General features: G+C 42.4%; 1 protein-coding gene and 1 long non-coding RNA gene across 3 annotated transcripts in view; one reads left to right on the forward strand and one right to left on the reverse strand.

The window, feature by feature from the left end:
• LOC116843325 (DNA-directed RNA polymerases I, II, and III subunit RPABC3) overlaps positions 1 to 15,607 on the forward strand; it is a 57,779-nt gene that overhangs the window by 14,638 nt on the left and 27,534 nt on the right. Inside the window, exons 1-2 of one of the 2 annotated variants that reach the window (XM_032813677.1) lie at positions 2,953 to 3,445; positions 6,254 to 6,337. In XM_032813677.1, coding sequence (XP_032669568.1) covers positions 3,349 to 3,445; positions 6,254 to 6,337 — 181 coding nt within the window. In that variant the 5' untranslated portion in view covers positions 2,953 to 3,348. Of the gene's footprint in view, positions 1 to 2,952; positions 3,446 to 6,253; positions 6,338 to 15,607 lie in introns of those variants that run through there. The other variant, XM_032813678.1, reaches the window with a different exon arrangement.
• Positions 14,133 to 15,347, reverse strand: LOC116843326. The gene is made up of 2 exons (XR_004377872.1): positions 15,253 to 15,347; positions 14,133 to 15,121 (listed from the first exon to the last, which is right to left on the reverse strand). It is a non-coding gene; the product is annotated as an uncharacterized LOC116843326 (long non-coding RNA).

A 15,607-nucleotide genomic window follows, 5' to 3' on the forward strand; every position in this document is an offset into this window, starting at 1 on the left:
GTGATGCACAGGGGCTTTGTATCAAACAAGAAATATCGTACATCTTTAAAGCATCGTAAAAACTCTAATGGCTTCTCTGACATATCTCTCTCTTCTTCTATTTTCTATCTATTTTCGTAATTCTTGTTAATAATTCACCGGCACATTTTTTGTGACTATATGTTGTTTGCTATATCCTAAATATAGCAACTTTCGATGCAGTTCATAGAGCACCTTATCGGGGAACGACCAAATGGCATGACAAGGCATGTTAACCTGAAACGTTTTGGATTATTTTTATAATATAAATATTTAGAGAAGCGATCCAAATTGATTCGCATGCAATAACTATTAAACTACAAATTTTTACGAGGTGTTTTATTTTTCTCTTGTCTGTCGAGAAAGCAAGTTTTTCTTTTGCTGTGTCTCGTTAAACTGATAGGACAGATCCTTCGTAAGACAGATACAGAGGAGAATATCTGAGTAGGTCTTATATCTAGTCTATAAGCACATCATAAACTCATATATATAACCTCAAATGTGGGTGCCTAGGGTTCAAGTCATTTAGGACCTTTCGATTCCTTTACACTGAAGAGAAAGTCTCCTTAAAATAAAAGAGGGTGTAGTTATTGGGGTTAGTTTAAGAGGCCGTAGGGTTGTTTGAAACTTCAATTTTACCACTAAATGCCGAAAATTTCAAGATATCGGAGGACACGAAATCCACTTGTTCAGTTTTAGATTTTAAATTACTGAATCTACATATGAGTGAGGTCAATTTTTCTTGCAAATACCGGATTAAGCAGATGCTTTTATCTCATATAATCTTATTCAAGATGAAGTTATCTCTCGCGCAAAGAAAGTTTCTGAGAGATTTATGCGTCGGGGTCTAGGTACGCCTTGCCTCTAACTGCGATGGTAGCGTTCGGAAGTAGGATCTCCGGTCGAGTGCTATTAGTACGGCACGAAACGTCAGTATACCGTAAAATGTGATGCATAAAAGACGTTACTGGGTTTGGAAAGCAACAAGCGTTGCATGTTTCACGGTATTTCTTACCAGATTCGCTTGTAACTGGAAATGATTCACCGTACGAAGTCGTCTCAATTGACGCAGTTGGTTTCACCGATTACCATTACCGGACTGTTAAATGACCCGTAATTAAACATGAGTCTGCATGTCGGTTCTGCAAGTACGTAGTTATACTCGTTCGACGCCGCTGCGTGCGTATCAATCGCGGATGAAAGTGCGAGGAAGTATCTCGTTGTGGCGGCGCGCTCGTTCGAGGTAACGAGACACGAAGAACGGCGAGGGAAAAGTTACTCTCATGACGTGATATAAAAAGAAGGAAACGAATGGGTATTACGCGATGCGTCGAACGGACTTTTCATCAAGAAGAAAGGCAGTTGTCGACGTAAGAAGATTCGCTTTTACCGAATCGACCTACGCGTTGCATCGTGAAAACGTTTCTCAAAATGTGTATCTAAAAGGCCGCTTTCGCGCGATATCTAGAGAGAACGAGAGAGAGAGAGGGAGAGAAGAAAGAGGAAGAAACTAACCATTTTTTAACACCCTGTATGCAACAAGCTGAGCAGTCTATGCGAGACAGAATAGAGTTCGCGAAGAAAAAAGAAAAAAAATAGAATGACGAGCCTGAGCGAGGTAACGCGAAAGCAAGACGAAAGGATAAAATCCTTTCTCGGGCGTCGAAGGGATGAGTAGGGCGGCGAGATAGTAGGAAAAAGGACTTAGCATAGATGGAGCACGGATCGAGGGTGCGGTGGGGGTAAGTGCATTGCCATCCCTTTCGCCCTGCCAGGGCTCATCGGTGGTCGGTTGAACTCACTTCTGTTACCCCTCTCAGCAGAGAAGAGTGTGATGAGGGAGGGTTGGGGCTCATTTTGGTACGACGCGTGTAACTCGGAAAGGATGAGCACCGAGTGCGTCTCTACGTCAAGGAGCGTTTCTTTTTGGAGAGATCGAGATTAGGGTGTGATGATGGTGAATCGTGATTTCGCTACCGTCTGTGCAATTACATGTATATATTTATTTACATAGAGATATTTATTTACCTAAAAACAGCAACACAATGTTCAATATTTATCTTGCTTCATTTTACAGAATTACGTCTTTAATATTTATGGAACGTTGGCAACGTTATTTAAGTACTCATAAAAACTAGGCAGATATTAAAAAACTGCTGTCAATTTCTCGCGAGCCGTTGTATGTGGCCATGAATAAAAATCAGACGACGCACTCTAATCGGTCATAATTTATACTGTACTGAATTTACATGTATAAGGGATTGAATCTAACACAGTCTAACAGAAAGATAGATGTTTAATTATAATTGTTCGAAAACGTCTCTGCAGGGACTAAATTTTTCTAGAACTAAATTTCTGGGCGCTTAAGGTCACAAACGGACACGCGATCGCGGTATTAACTTTCTCCGTTTGTACTACAAGGCGTCGTAATTTAGAGAGGGATGGAGAATCGATAACCCAGAGCGAGCTGATGCGGGCCGTCAGTACGATACGGTTTTGATCCTACCTTCCCTCCCTTTCTCCCTTCTTTCACCTCCTGCTTTTCTCTCTCTCTCTCTCTCTCTCTCTCTCTCTCTCTCTCTCTCTCCTCTCTCCCCTCTCTTTCAACCCACTGTCGCGTGGGTGTACATCAACACAAATTCATCGCGGTTCGGATGCAAGGGAGAGAAGTATGGAGAACGAGCGGAGGTGCTAGTGCACCTCGCCACGAGAGGGAGGGTGGCCACCCTCCTCCCTTCTCCGAGCGCGAAATGGTGAGCGCGGTGGGGTGAGCACGAGCCTCGGGGAGGGTGGCCGCCCTTCCCCGTGAGGAGAGGAGTAAAGAGGAGAGCAGTGGAGAGGAGAGAGGTAGCTCGTTGGAAAATTTACGCCGGCGAATGGACCGTAAAGGTCGCCGTTGCTGGTGTCTCTTCTCTCCAGCGCTGCCGCCGCCACCGCTGTCGGTTTGCTCTCTTGCGTAAAGGACTGCCAGCTGAGAGCAACGTTAGCAACGGAAACGGATCATCTCCGTGCGATCTCGAAAAGTGTACTCCCATCGCCGCGCGAAACGTAAACTCAACTCGAGTGAGAGGGAGCTCAATGGCGGAGTATTTATGGGAGGTGAAATTCATAGAAATTGGAGTAAAACGATGGAGCGACGTGATGATAGTGAGAGCGAGAAAAAAAAACACGAAAGATAGGACCGATGACGGACAGAGGAGACGGGGAGAAAACAGGATGGGTAGGGTGAGGGGAAGGATACAGTTGGAGAGAGAGTGTGTGTGTCTATGTATGTGAGAGAGGGTGCGAGACAAAGAGGGAGGAATCAGCTGGGGAGAATGATGCAGTGGAATGTGTGGGTGGAAGAAAGGAGGAGCGAGCGAACGTCGCGCTGGTGCACATTCTTCCTGCTTCCGTCCTGCCGAGATCCGACTTCGGGCCGAGATCGGTGAGTGAGATGGAGGACGGGATTAGTCGCGTGAGTAGCTTCCAAAGTGACGGCGCAATCTCGGCGATCGCCGCGGCGATAACATATCTGGTAAATTTCCGTGTTTCCGAAATTACGCGTTACTTTCTCCTCTCGATAACTACGATGTCTCGGCTCACCGTATAGTGCCGATAACCCGCCTCGCGGGTGCTCGACGAGATCAGACGCGCCGCCGTGAGAATAACACTGTAACAATGTCAGATTATTGCGAACAAACGGTTATCGCGCCGACGAAATCAATATCGAGAGTGGGCTTTCGATCTCAAGGACGCGCGTGGCGAGATACCGCGAGGTCCGTCGCATGGTGGAGTCGCGTCCAAATACGTGATCGTCCCAACTGTTAGTCGTCCACAACAAAAATACTCGATCGTTGCCGATAAAAGAGCACGCGTTCCTCTTCCCTTTGTGGAACGTCGTTATCGCGCCACACATCCGACTTATCGTCCGACGTTCTTCTCGCAGGATACAAAAACATGTTCAGTATCCTCTTTGAATTTCTTCTTATCGCGAGCTACGTAATAGACAAAGGGGTGTTTACATATTCCACTCTTTCTGGGATAATTTTGATAAAGAAAAGAAAAATTATGCGAAAAGTATATTTGTGTGCAGCAACTTTTCTTCAAAACAGAACTATAAATTTTTGAGCAAATATTTTTTTGTGCGCTGTATATTTGTAATGTTGTGAATAAACGTGATATATTTTGAAAGATATAAGTTAGGGGAGGGATGGAGAGGGTAGGGGGACTCTTTATGTTTGTCTCGAACAATCTGCTACGTATTCTTGTTTTATAGTCGCTAATTAGCATAAAGGCGTGAAGAAATGAAAGTTGAGATGTAAAACCGCGGTTAGTAATTTTCTTTTTATTTTAACTGACGCGATAAACTTTATGTGTGTCGAAACTTACATACACAGCGTACGTTTTTAGACACTGCATTCTCGGCATTGTTGTTTGAACTATGCTTCAAGGCCTCAGATAATTCGAGTGTTTAGAAAATGCTAAAGTGAGTAAAAATAAAAAAGTATTACACAAAAAATATTCTTACACAATGACAACAATACGTCGACTATTTATTATTAAGTTTATCACACCGACGAGCGCGCGCGTAAAATCATTTTTTGTTTTTGTTGCATTATGTTGATAGATACGTGTATGAGACCATTAATCGTTGCCCGATTGTTATTTATTTGTAATTTGTTGGTTCTAGAATCGGGGACATCAATATTTTCATTGGAAACAATGTTTTCGATAATTTCATACGTGGTACATAAAGGCGAAGCGATTTGCATGTAATATTATTCAAAGCGTGCTTTCAAGAATAGAAACACCGACATTTTGTTCGCGCGAAACTCATTATATGTTATATTACGTAAGTCACTGCTGAGAAAGTACTGCTCTACTGATAACATACGCGGAAGAAAAGGTGCAACGCACCCTTTCGTGCATGCATAAAAAGTTGCTACATGACTTGCGTGTGCACTACGTTACAACTGTTTAATACACGATACGACACGCGGTGTTCGGGTCCTTTTACCGCCGTCCTTATCTTCTAACGTAACACAGCGTCTGTTTCATTTAAAATATAGCTGATGTCGCGTTACCATCCCGACTTTTGGGCGATACAGTGTCTGCCATTTTGTTTTTCCATGAGTTATTACCGCATTTTCATAAATATCTTCTCCTTTTTCCTCTCTTTTAATTTTGCGATCCTGTTTTTCTTTGTCACTTTACACGGCGAATATACATGAAGTCAACTCGAAATTTGATCTCAGGCAAACAGATACAGAAAATCAAATATAAGAACAAAATTAAATTATATTTAGAGAGTACGAGATCTATTAGACGCTGCAAACGCTTTGAAGCATTTAAAGAAAAGCTATAACTGGTCTGTATGATATTTCAAAGCATTTTCAACATCTAATAGACCACACCCTTAATCACAGTATTTATCTTATTTAGTTTAGAAGGAATTATTACGATTATTATCGTTTAAATAAACGTTGAAAATAGATCGTGATGCATGTATTCGTAAAATTTCTAGCGCTAATAAGAGTGATTATTTTTATTAAAATATTGCTTACCATGACAGATATTTTATTAATTTTGCTGAGCAACTCAGTAACTGGCAACTACTATTTTGGATTTAATGTTTACGCGTGTCTTCGAGTCTTGACTTATCAACCAAAACATATCGCGCAGAAATTCTTTATTATCGAGTCCGGAATTAACTCGGCCATTATCGTTCGAACTAGTGACGATACGAGAGGGGCGATAGGTAACTACGAGTCAAACTGCTTTTTCGCCTCGGTCGAATGTCGAAAGTGATCGGCCACACGACGCACATGAGCGACACGAGCCGATAACGCACATAAGAGAGGGACAAGCAGAGAGAGGAACAGATAGAGAGAGCGGGTGTGCGAGAGAATGTGAGAGAGATATCCGATTTGGCAATTGTGTCGTAAGTGCGCGCGCGCATGTGTGTATATGTGTATGTTGGTTTATGTGTGTGCGTGTGCGAAGCCGATAAATTCGCATATCGTGAATCGAAAGCGCGATTGGTCGGCTGTCGATGACGTCAGCCAACGGCGCGGGACGTCTTGGAGCGAAAATGAATTTTCTCTCGGCGGCGGATCTCCCGGCAATTCCTCTGTGAGTCATCCCGGTAGCGACGTCGCATATCGTCGTCCTCTGTATTCCCCTCCAACCCCCAAGAGCACGTAATACGTGCTTTCGAGCTTTAATGATGTGTTTTCCCTTTTGTGGGTTGCAGTGAGCAGGCTCCATTGCGAGTCAGAGTCCTTCAAGATGGACCTCATCCTGGACATCAACTCTTGGCTGTATCCCATGGAACTCGGTAAGTAAAAAAAATAAAAATAAAATATAGTTGAATCAAAACTAGATCAGAAAAGCCGATAAGAGCCCACGCAAAATGTCGACTGCGAAATACACCTACAAGTAAACCAGGAAATGGAGCACTGAACGTCCCGAAAAATCAATCAATGTTGTTGTTTGAACATGTATTTCCTACAAGAGGAATAATATCAGGAAATTACGTCAAATAAGAATAATTTTTACGAAAATAAGGATATCTCTGAAAAAGTCGCTTCAATTGAACATAAAAGGAATTATCTTTAGTCGCTCAAACTTTGGTTAAACTATTGAACATCAGATGAAGATAAGCGGAACGGGAAATGCATTAAAAATCATTTCTATTGTCTGCGATGTGACTCAGGCGCGGTATTGGTTGAACTACTTTTTCACTTGACTCTGAATTTGTTTGATGTTTTCATACATTTGAATTGCTTCATCGTGAGATTGCGAGATCTCATTGCGAGATATGTAAACTAAATTTGACTATTAAATTTATAGCACTAGACACTCATGCTTTGGCTTTTAAAGGTTCTTCAATCTTAGAATATCAAAAATCTTAGAATATCAACAATCTTAAAAATAATAGCTCGTGATTGTACTAAATACTTGTACAAAATACTCGCTAAATACTTTTTCCGGTAGTCTATACTGGCAGTTACGTTCTACATTTCGATATATGTGAGAAATTTCGCGTGATGGATCAAATTGAGCACCACAATAATAAAAAAAGGTTAAATGACACTATCACGTTTTGCATAACTATATTACATTATGTTAAGCATTATGTTAAACATGATACATCATATCGTTATCCATTATCGTCGCAATGCACATTATTACTGCGAAATTCCAAGCCAAATTTTCATCCGGAAATCTATCAGTCGAGAAAATAGAAAACGGTATCGCATCGCGATATTTCTTCTTTACTTTGTGTGAACGTGACGAAACTTGTAATTTCCGATTGAGCCGCTGGCGTTTTTGCATTTGCTCGCCTTTCATAAACAATCTTAAAAATAATAGCTTAAAAATAATAGTGATTGTACTAAATACTTGTACAAAATACTCGCTAAATACTTTTTCCGGTAGTCTATACCGGCAGTTACGTTCTACATTTCGATATATGTGAGAAATTTCGCGTGATGGATCAAATTGAGCACCACAATAATAAAAAAAGGTTAAATGACACTATCACGTTTTGCATAACTATATTACATTATGTTAAACATTATGTTAAACATTATGTTAAACATGATATATCATATCGTTATCCATTATTGTCGCAATGCACATTATTACTGCGAAATTCCAAGCCAAATTTTCATCCGGAAATCTATCAGTCGAGAAAATAGAAAACGGTATCGCATCGCGATATCCCTTCTTCACTTTGTGTGAACGTGACGAAACTTGTAATTTCCGATTGAGCCGCTGGCGTTTTTGCATTTGTTCGCCTTTTGCATATCTCTTTGAAATACGAAGGCGATCAGGTGATCGTATTTCCCTTTTTGATATTGCGACGAGCATGTCGAGAATATAAGAGTTCGGTTTGCACGTATCGAAAGCTTTGTACGAGCTTCGAAATGTAATACCAACGCAAGAATTACATGAATTCCGTTATTTTAATCGGTACAATAATATATCACATTCATACAAAACGATATCGCATGCCAAAGAAATCAAGTTGATGGGATGGATACACCGCGAGAAAAGACTTTGTGAACCATTTAATTATTTGTGAAGTGGAACTTTGAGATATATAAAGCGAATGTTCGAGTTTTCATAAAATATCTCGTTTAATATCTGCGGCGTTCCTCGTATAAAAATAACAAGATGTCTTATGTTGGCAGAATAAGTCAGCAAAAGCATCAAGAGATGTGATGGCGTCTCACGCCAAATATATATGGAAACACCACTATGTATTCTTTATAGGAGAAGGAGAACACTTTTCCAGATGTATAAATCATTATAACTTTTAAATCGATTGATTTCATGGAGATATGTGGATGTTTGAGTTTACATAACCAGATATTCAAGCAAACTGCATATCTTTCAGAATTCTGCTCCCTTTAAATCAGTTTTAAATCGTTTCCTCACTTCTGTTAGACATGCAAAGACGCGGGAAGGATTCGCGCGTTCTTTTTGCATCATCGCATTGCAGGCGCAGTGCGAAATCGTAGTTCGATATTTGCGTGCGGACGTAAACTTTCGAAATGCGCTTGGCAGCTATTTGAGCGATCATGATTTTTGATTTTTCGACGAAATCTCGTCAGTGACGTTTTCAGTCTTGTTTAAGCGCGCCAAAATGTCAGAAGATTTGGACAGCATTGATATAGATGTTTATGTAAGATTGTAAAAGCTGACCACCTGGAGATAAAAATTTTGAATGCTCAATATCTCAACGTTCATTTAAAATTCAGCATTGTATTACGATTTAGGCACTCGGCGTAGGCGGGTGTAAGCTTTTCTTTTGTTTGTCCTTGATGATGCTGAACAATGTATTAAGTCTGATCAGTGTTTTCGCTTGTTTGATTACTCTTATTATGTATGACTCTGTAATGTATTGATGACCTTATCTTCAGGAGAAAGTTCCAAATTATACTTGACTTTGTTCCATTAAAAAGAGTCCGATTTAAATCGTTTGAATCGAGTAATTGATAACTTAGATATCTTAAGAATTTATTTATTGCTCTATAAAATCTGTGCATTTACCCGTTACCTCTTTATTTGATCGTAATAAACACGTTATCTTCCTTTTTTTTGCGTTCGGTAAAAATTCCAAGATAAGTTATCAAATTGTCCGGTCGTACTTTATAAATTGGGAATCAATTTTTCGTTGGCTAAAATTAGCCCGATAGGTTTGAGTTATAAACACTCGAAATGAAAGAACGAGACGAGCTTTCTGACAAGTGAATTTTCTCTTATTTGACTTTTATTTACTTTCGACATATAGAAATTTTTTTAACATTTGATCATTATTATAACAATTTTTTGATCATTATTTAGTGGTTTGATTATCGAGATATTTAATTTTTGAATTCAAGACAGTCATAGACAAAATTTTCTCAAGTTTTCGCAAACAGGAAAAGTTTTGAATTGAACTAAGAATACAGCATTGGTCTAACGTAAAATATAAAAAACAAGGTAGTTTTTTAATAAAAGTTTTTACATATTTATTTCTCATAATTAATAAAATGTTGAAGAAGCGAGGACTTTTTTCAATATATTCAGTACGTCTGCATTATGACGGGAAATTTTATATAAGTTGGGAGATTTTTCGAGGGTGACATTTCAACACGTCCACAGAAATGCGGAGTAAATTGAAAATATTCTTTTGTGCGCAGTAGAAGGAAAATTTACATTCTTCGAAGAAGTGTCGACGTTGTTCAAGGCAATACATTCGAAACGTTTTCTTCTTTCGGCCGCGCGGATGCAACGAGTTTGCATTTTTCGTATGTTTGGCAACGACGTTGTGCGAAACCTGCTTCTTTCGTCTTCTTAATTTTTTATTTATTTATTTTCGCCGTACTTCCGCCGCTAATGCAAATCGCAACCATTTATTTCCGGAGATATCTTCGGTAAAATTGCCACACAATATGGCACAGAAAGTTGGGTGGCAACCCTGGCAGCGTATATTTTATTCGCATAAGAGAACAAACATCAAGACCTAACAGACGTCAGCAACCGAATCTTCCCCTATTTTTATGGAAAACACGGACACGATTCCAATATATTTTGTTCGACGGTTTGATGACTTCACATCAGCTCATTTTATTTTTTTATTTTAGATATTTGAATATTCGGGAAATTCGCGAAAAAAAATCGATTACATCCAAGACTGATCATACATCTAATCCAAGATTAAAAACATCCAAAATTCGAGAGGGTAGTAGCCAAGTATTTGAGGACCTACTTATATATATAGACACATCACTATTAACCTTGTTTTTAAGGGAAAAATTTTGTGAAGTTACCTAGGGAAATCTGAATTCAAATTCAATTACTATTCTGTTTTTAATTTGACGTTTTATCCGCAAGGGCCGATTTTTCCAACTCGCCATCTTTTCGCAATCGCTCGTCTGGTCCAGTGTACCGAAGACATGATGACGTGAGATTTATCGTCGAATTACTTAGCTAGCCATCTTGCTTCAGCGAACACGTTGCCTCGCACGTCGGTAAACGCGATCGTCGCGATTAATGCCTTCGTCTCTGAACTTCACCAATGAGGACTCGCGCTGACCAAGTCCGACTTGAGTCTTGTCTTGGCTCCGCCTCTAGATTGCTGATGGGACTGTGACTATTGGTGTGACTATTGGCGTGTAGGTTGACCAAACGTAAGGGTATATGATGTGCTTCTTTACTATGCAACGATATTTCCCGAAGATGCTAACTTCTGTCCTATTAACGATATTTTTATCGGTAATTGAAAAGTTCCGTTTGCAGTAATCGCGGCATTGAATTAGCGTGGCTCACTGTGCTGAGTAATAGCTGCGCACGACATGTTATCGACTTGTTGCTATTGTTATTTAATCTGACATATTTTAATAACCGATATAGGATGGTAAATGTATCGCGCTAATACCGCAAAATCGGGTAGGAAAAATTTAACCCTAAAATGAAGAATATTGATCGTGATGAAGGGGTGTTTATTGAATACCCAGAATAACCTTTGATATTTTGACTCACCCTTCTCTCTCTCTCTTCCCCCTCCCTTTTCTGTGTTTAGGATTGTTTTCATGTACGTCTGCACGCGAAACTAGTGGAAATTTAATTCCGTGATGCGATTTGGGAATCTAGTCGAGCGTAGTCAAAACAATTTTGCTAAAATGATGTTAACTTTCATATAATTTTCTCACTGTATACACATATTTATCAACAGAAATCATATTAGAGAACTACGCGATCAACTTCTAGTCGTATTTTACACACGACCATGACTTTTTACTTTGCGCAAAGTCCAAGTAAAGAGACAACTCAACTACGTTTCGTATAGCATAAAGTCCATTTACATTTAGGGTTACACATGATTCATAAATTGGACAAAATATATTGCGCACATATCTACAGCACTCGTTCAATATAGATAGATAAATAGATAGACACGCAGATAGGCGACTATATATCCATATAGACATACGAATATACATATATAGGTATGTACGGAAGGTTAGTCCACGAGGGCCAGGCCGAGTCTCTCTGCTGTATTGACGCGCGGCGTTCAGGCTTGCGCGAGATGACGCAATCTCCCTCCCACTACCGATTCGCGCCCGTCTCCCTCCTTCGCCGCGCCTTCCCTCTCGTTCCGCCAGCTCAGCTGCGCCCTCCACATCGGTGCTCCCTTCCGCGCGCAGGTCTCCCGTCGCTCGCCTCGCCCCGCGGCGCCCACAAGTTCAATGCCAAGGTCAAAGCGGCCACGACTCGCAGCCGTGTCGGTCGCGCGCGATATTCGTTCGTCCTCGAGGAAGCGAGCGCGTCCCGCGGTTCGATCGCTCGCTCGTTCTTAGTGTACCAGTCGTGTCCCTTTTCCGCGTCTCACTCGTCCGCTCTTCCTCGACGATGGCACGACTATCCTGCCGCGAGAGAGCGGGACGCGCCGCGGCGTCGTCGTCTCGCCCAGTAGGATATCGACGTGTCGTTTTTCGCCAGTCGTGCGTTTCCCTGTTTCCGCGTAGTACGTTTGTCTCTTTAACCGATTGTTAGCGGCCGGTACGTGATGTATGTCAACGGCGGCGGTCGTGCACAAACGTGTACGCGATTGCGGAGTGCCTGCTGTCGGGGAATCTCGCAGGTGAGCCTTCTTGTGTTCAACATGTCGAACGTCGTCCGTCTTGACGACGTCGACGACGACGACGTGCGAGCGGACATTTTGAATACGCGACGTTGGAGTGCCGTGACGGGGAATGTTGAGGCGACTTTTGCCGGATGGAACACAGTCTATCTAGACGCGCCGCGCTTTTGGCCACAGCGCCAACGTTTTGAAGTGCGACGTCGTCGGGTCGCGTGAATTTTGGGAAGGGGCTTTCTACGTTTCTCTCTCTCTCTTTCCCTTTCCCTTCCCCTCTCTCCCCTCTGTCTCTCTCTCTTCCTCTTCCTTCCTGAGCACCGCACCGACGTCGCTCGACGATGAGGTAGACGTGTGGGCGTGACGAGGAGGGGGTGACGGGGAGGGAGGAGGAGGCTAGCGGAGCGAAATCGGCGGGTGTCGCTTCGTGATCTCGTGAATCTTCTCCGCTCGGGTGGAAAAGGCGACAAGGTCGGCCGCGCGCGGGACACAGGTGGATCCGTCCGGAAGAGAGCAGTCCGAGCGCGGAAGCCATCGTGTCGCCGCGAGATCGCGTCACGCAGACCAAGATGGCGGCGGTGAATTTCGGACAGGACCCGAACGGACGCTGCGCAGCGAGGTAAGCCGCACCGTCGCTCGGCCGCGGATCCCCATCCTATCCCGTTGTGTATATATCGCCGCCGACCGCGCACTGTCACGCGTTATCGATTCCGTCGTCGAGACCCGCGCGCGAAGAACCACCAGCAATGACGCGGCTCGCTCGCTCTCTCTCTTTCTCTCTCGCTCGCTTTGTCTCTCTCTCTGTTTCTCTCAAGGTCACCGTCGTGAATTCTGCTAGAGGTTCTTCCTCTCTTCCCGATTCGCGTTTAATTGCTCGAAGTGGTACGTTACCACGGGAGCATGTTGAATATAATTGATACCGTGTATTGCGCTATAATGTGTAGCAGTTCCATCGACGTACGTCTATCTTCTTGCAACATAATCGCATTTTCCTCGAGCTTTTTGCTCATTAGCACGACTTAATTGCTTTAAAATAGACAAAGTGTTGTCATTTTTAGCTATTTTTACACCTCCCTCTAAATCGCGGCTTGCAAAGTGCTCCTGGCCATTGTCGCTCGTTGGAAGACTCCTGAAGCTCTCGTTTCACGAGGAGGAGACGGGCTCGCGCTTATCGGACATGGCGTTTCGGTCAAATGAGGGTTAATTTAAGCGCGAGATATACCGCGCTCGACCGGATGATCTATAGCCGCCGCCGCTGTTACGGTGTGGCACCATTATGATGTAAGCACGGCTCACGTACTCTCCGCGCCGCGCCGCGGAGCAGCGAGATCAATTGATCCTGCGGAGGACGGTTTTCCCGACTCGCTCCGAGGTAACCACGCAGCGGGGCGGATTTATATTCCAGTCTGAAACCGCGCGGAGAAGCTTTCCCGAAGTCACGGACGAAGTGCAGATACCGCGACGCGCTCGGGCTATTATCTGACGTGAAATAACGACGTCGCGTACTAAACGTTTCATCGATCGCTCCAACTCATACTTGCTTAGCTTTCGTATCATTTAATTTTCTATAAGATACATAATTAAATACATACATAGAAAGATACATAGAAAGATAGTTTTATCCATATGTGTAAAATATATGGAGCTTTTAATCGTTTTTTTGTTCTTTTAGCTTTCCATATGCTAAATGCTCCACTAAGCTTGAAAAAAAAAATAGATACCGCCAAAATAAAAGATCGAGTATAGCTTCGGGATAATTGTTACATGAGTTTGGAACGAGTGTTCAAGTTTTTCGCGAAAGGAAGATGTTATATCGAAACTTTTATTTTACGCAGCTTTAATTTTAATTTGATCTGTTGTATTTGCATGAGGAGAGATATAAGAAAATCAGGAAAGTTTGCATATAAAGTTTTGCCGAATACACAAGCTAGATATGCATTTTTAGAGAGAGAGGGGGAGAGAGAGAGAGAGAGAGAGAGAGAGAGAGAGAGACGCACAGCAGTGGCCTTTTCATGTATCTCCTGATATTTTTGTCGATCTTTGTGGCGCAAATCGATAACACTTCGATGCTTGGAATCGCATATCGAGGATTGTTGCTCCGAGGATGAACTTTCGCCTGGAGCTTCTTTGTGGGCGACGCAGCGGTCGTCGCGACGCCGACGAACGGCCACGGTGGCGCTGACGATGTGGTATCGATTAAAGTACGCGCTATACTTGCTCGCCATGTACTTAACCTTGACCTTGCGTCCCGGGGCCTTCTTACGTTTGCTCTAGTCCACAGTGTTATGTATGAGGATGCTATTCCGCGTGGTGGAGGCTTCTTCCGGCACCAACTGACAAACCGTGCGAACGATCTCGCGTGCTTACTTCATGGCACGCTATAAGGAGATCTGGTCGCTGAAAAGTTCCGTGAAATTCACCTTCTCCGCTTCGTAAAAGCAGTCCTATCTGCCAAATTGAGTGCAACAACATACCCAATTTGACGTTCTTGGCTATACGTCACACTGACTTGCGTGAAATTGATCATTATGCTGAAACGAGACGTAAAGCTTCGTTTACAATTCCTCGTGCGCTGAAAATGTACGATTCTTTTTAAGCGCGGCTTCCTGCCGTTTCTTCTCGGCACGAATCAGTACAGTTTAGTTTTATCTCTTTGCATCTTCTGCACTTGAAATAAAATGAATACACCTTCGGAGGCTGGAGGACGAAGGAGAAGGATCGAACAAGTAGAGAAGCTGCGGCTAAAACGAACAGATATCTTTCCCTGTCTGCTCCAGTTTCGCTCTCATGCTATATACCGTGACCTCCTTTTAGCATCTTCCTCGCCCCTGCACACTGTCTTTCGCCGTTATATCTCGTTTCCTCCTTTCCGTTCGTATTGATTTCAATCGCAATCGCGCGGCTAACGTAATTTCACGCAATAGGGAAAACGGGACGGTATCTTGTAAATTTCATCCAATTTCGCCAATTCATAGTCGGGAGTGCTAAATTCTGTTAAATTAATTCAATTGAGCAATATTAATATGATTTAAGTCACATATAATAGACAATTTTGCCCTTCTCTCTTTTTTCTGTTTTTTCATTTATTTTTTTTTTTTAATAATTTGTACACTCTCACTAACTTGTCGTTTTCCATCGTTGAATCAGATTTCGTAACTTGATATTAGAATTAAATTTTCCGTTTACACAATCTAGCAGCGCACCAGCCAGCCGAGCGCATGCACGCGACTGATGCAACGCCGCGATGTGTTTTCGATGCATTCGCGTAAAGGCTATTATTGGACTTGGTTATATTCCATCATTGCTGCTTCACGATGCTTTTTATGTGCCCGCGGGCGATAGATGTGTAGAGAGAGAAAGAAAAAAATAGATGTTAGAATCCTCTGCTTAATTAAACGTAGACATTCGGTATTACGACGCAAATAATACGTCGATGCCGTTATCTAGTTACTGAAATAACAAAGTTGACTCACACTA

Source organism: Odontomachus brunneus, unplaced genomic scaffold (assembly GCF_010583005.1).
Source record: "Odontomachus brunneus isolate Ranch 3 - 2012 unplaced genomic scaffold, Obru_v1 Obru_scaffold_031, whole genome shotgun sequence".
Classification (NCBI taxonomy): Eukaryota; Metazoa; Arthropoda; class Insecta; order Hymenoptera; family Formicidae; genus Odontomachus; species Odontomachus brunneus.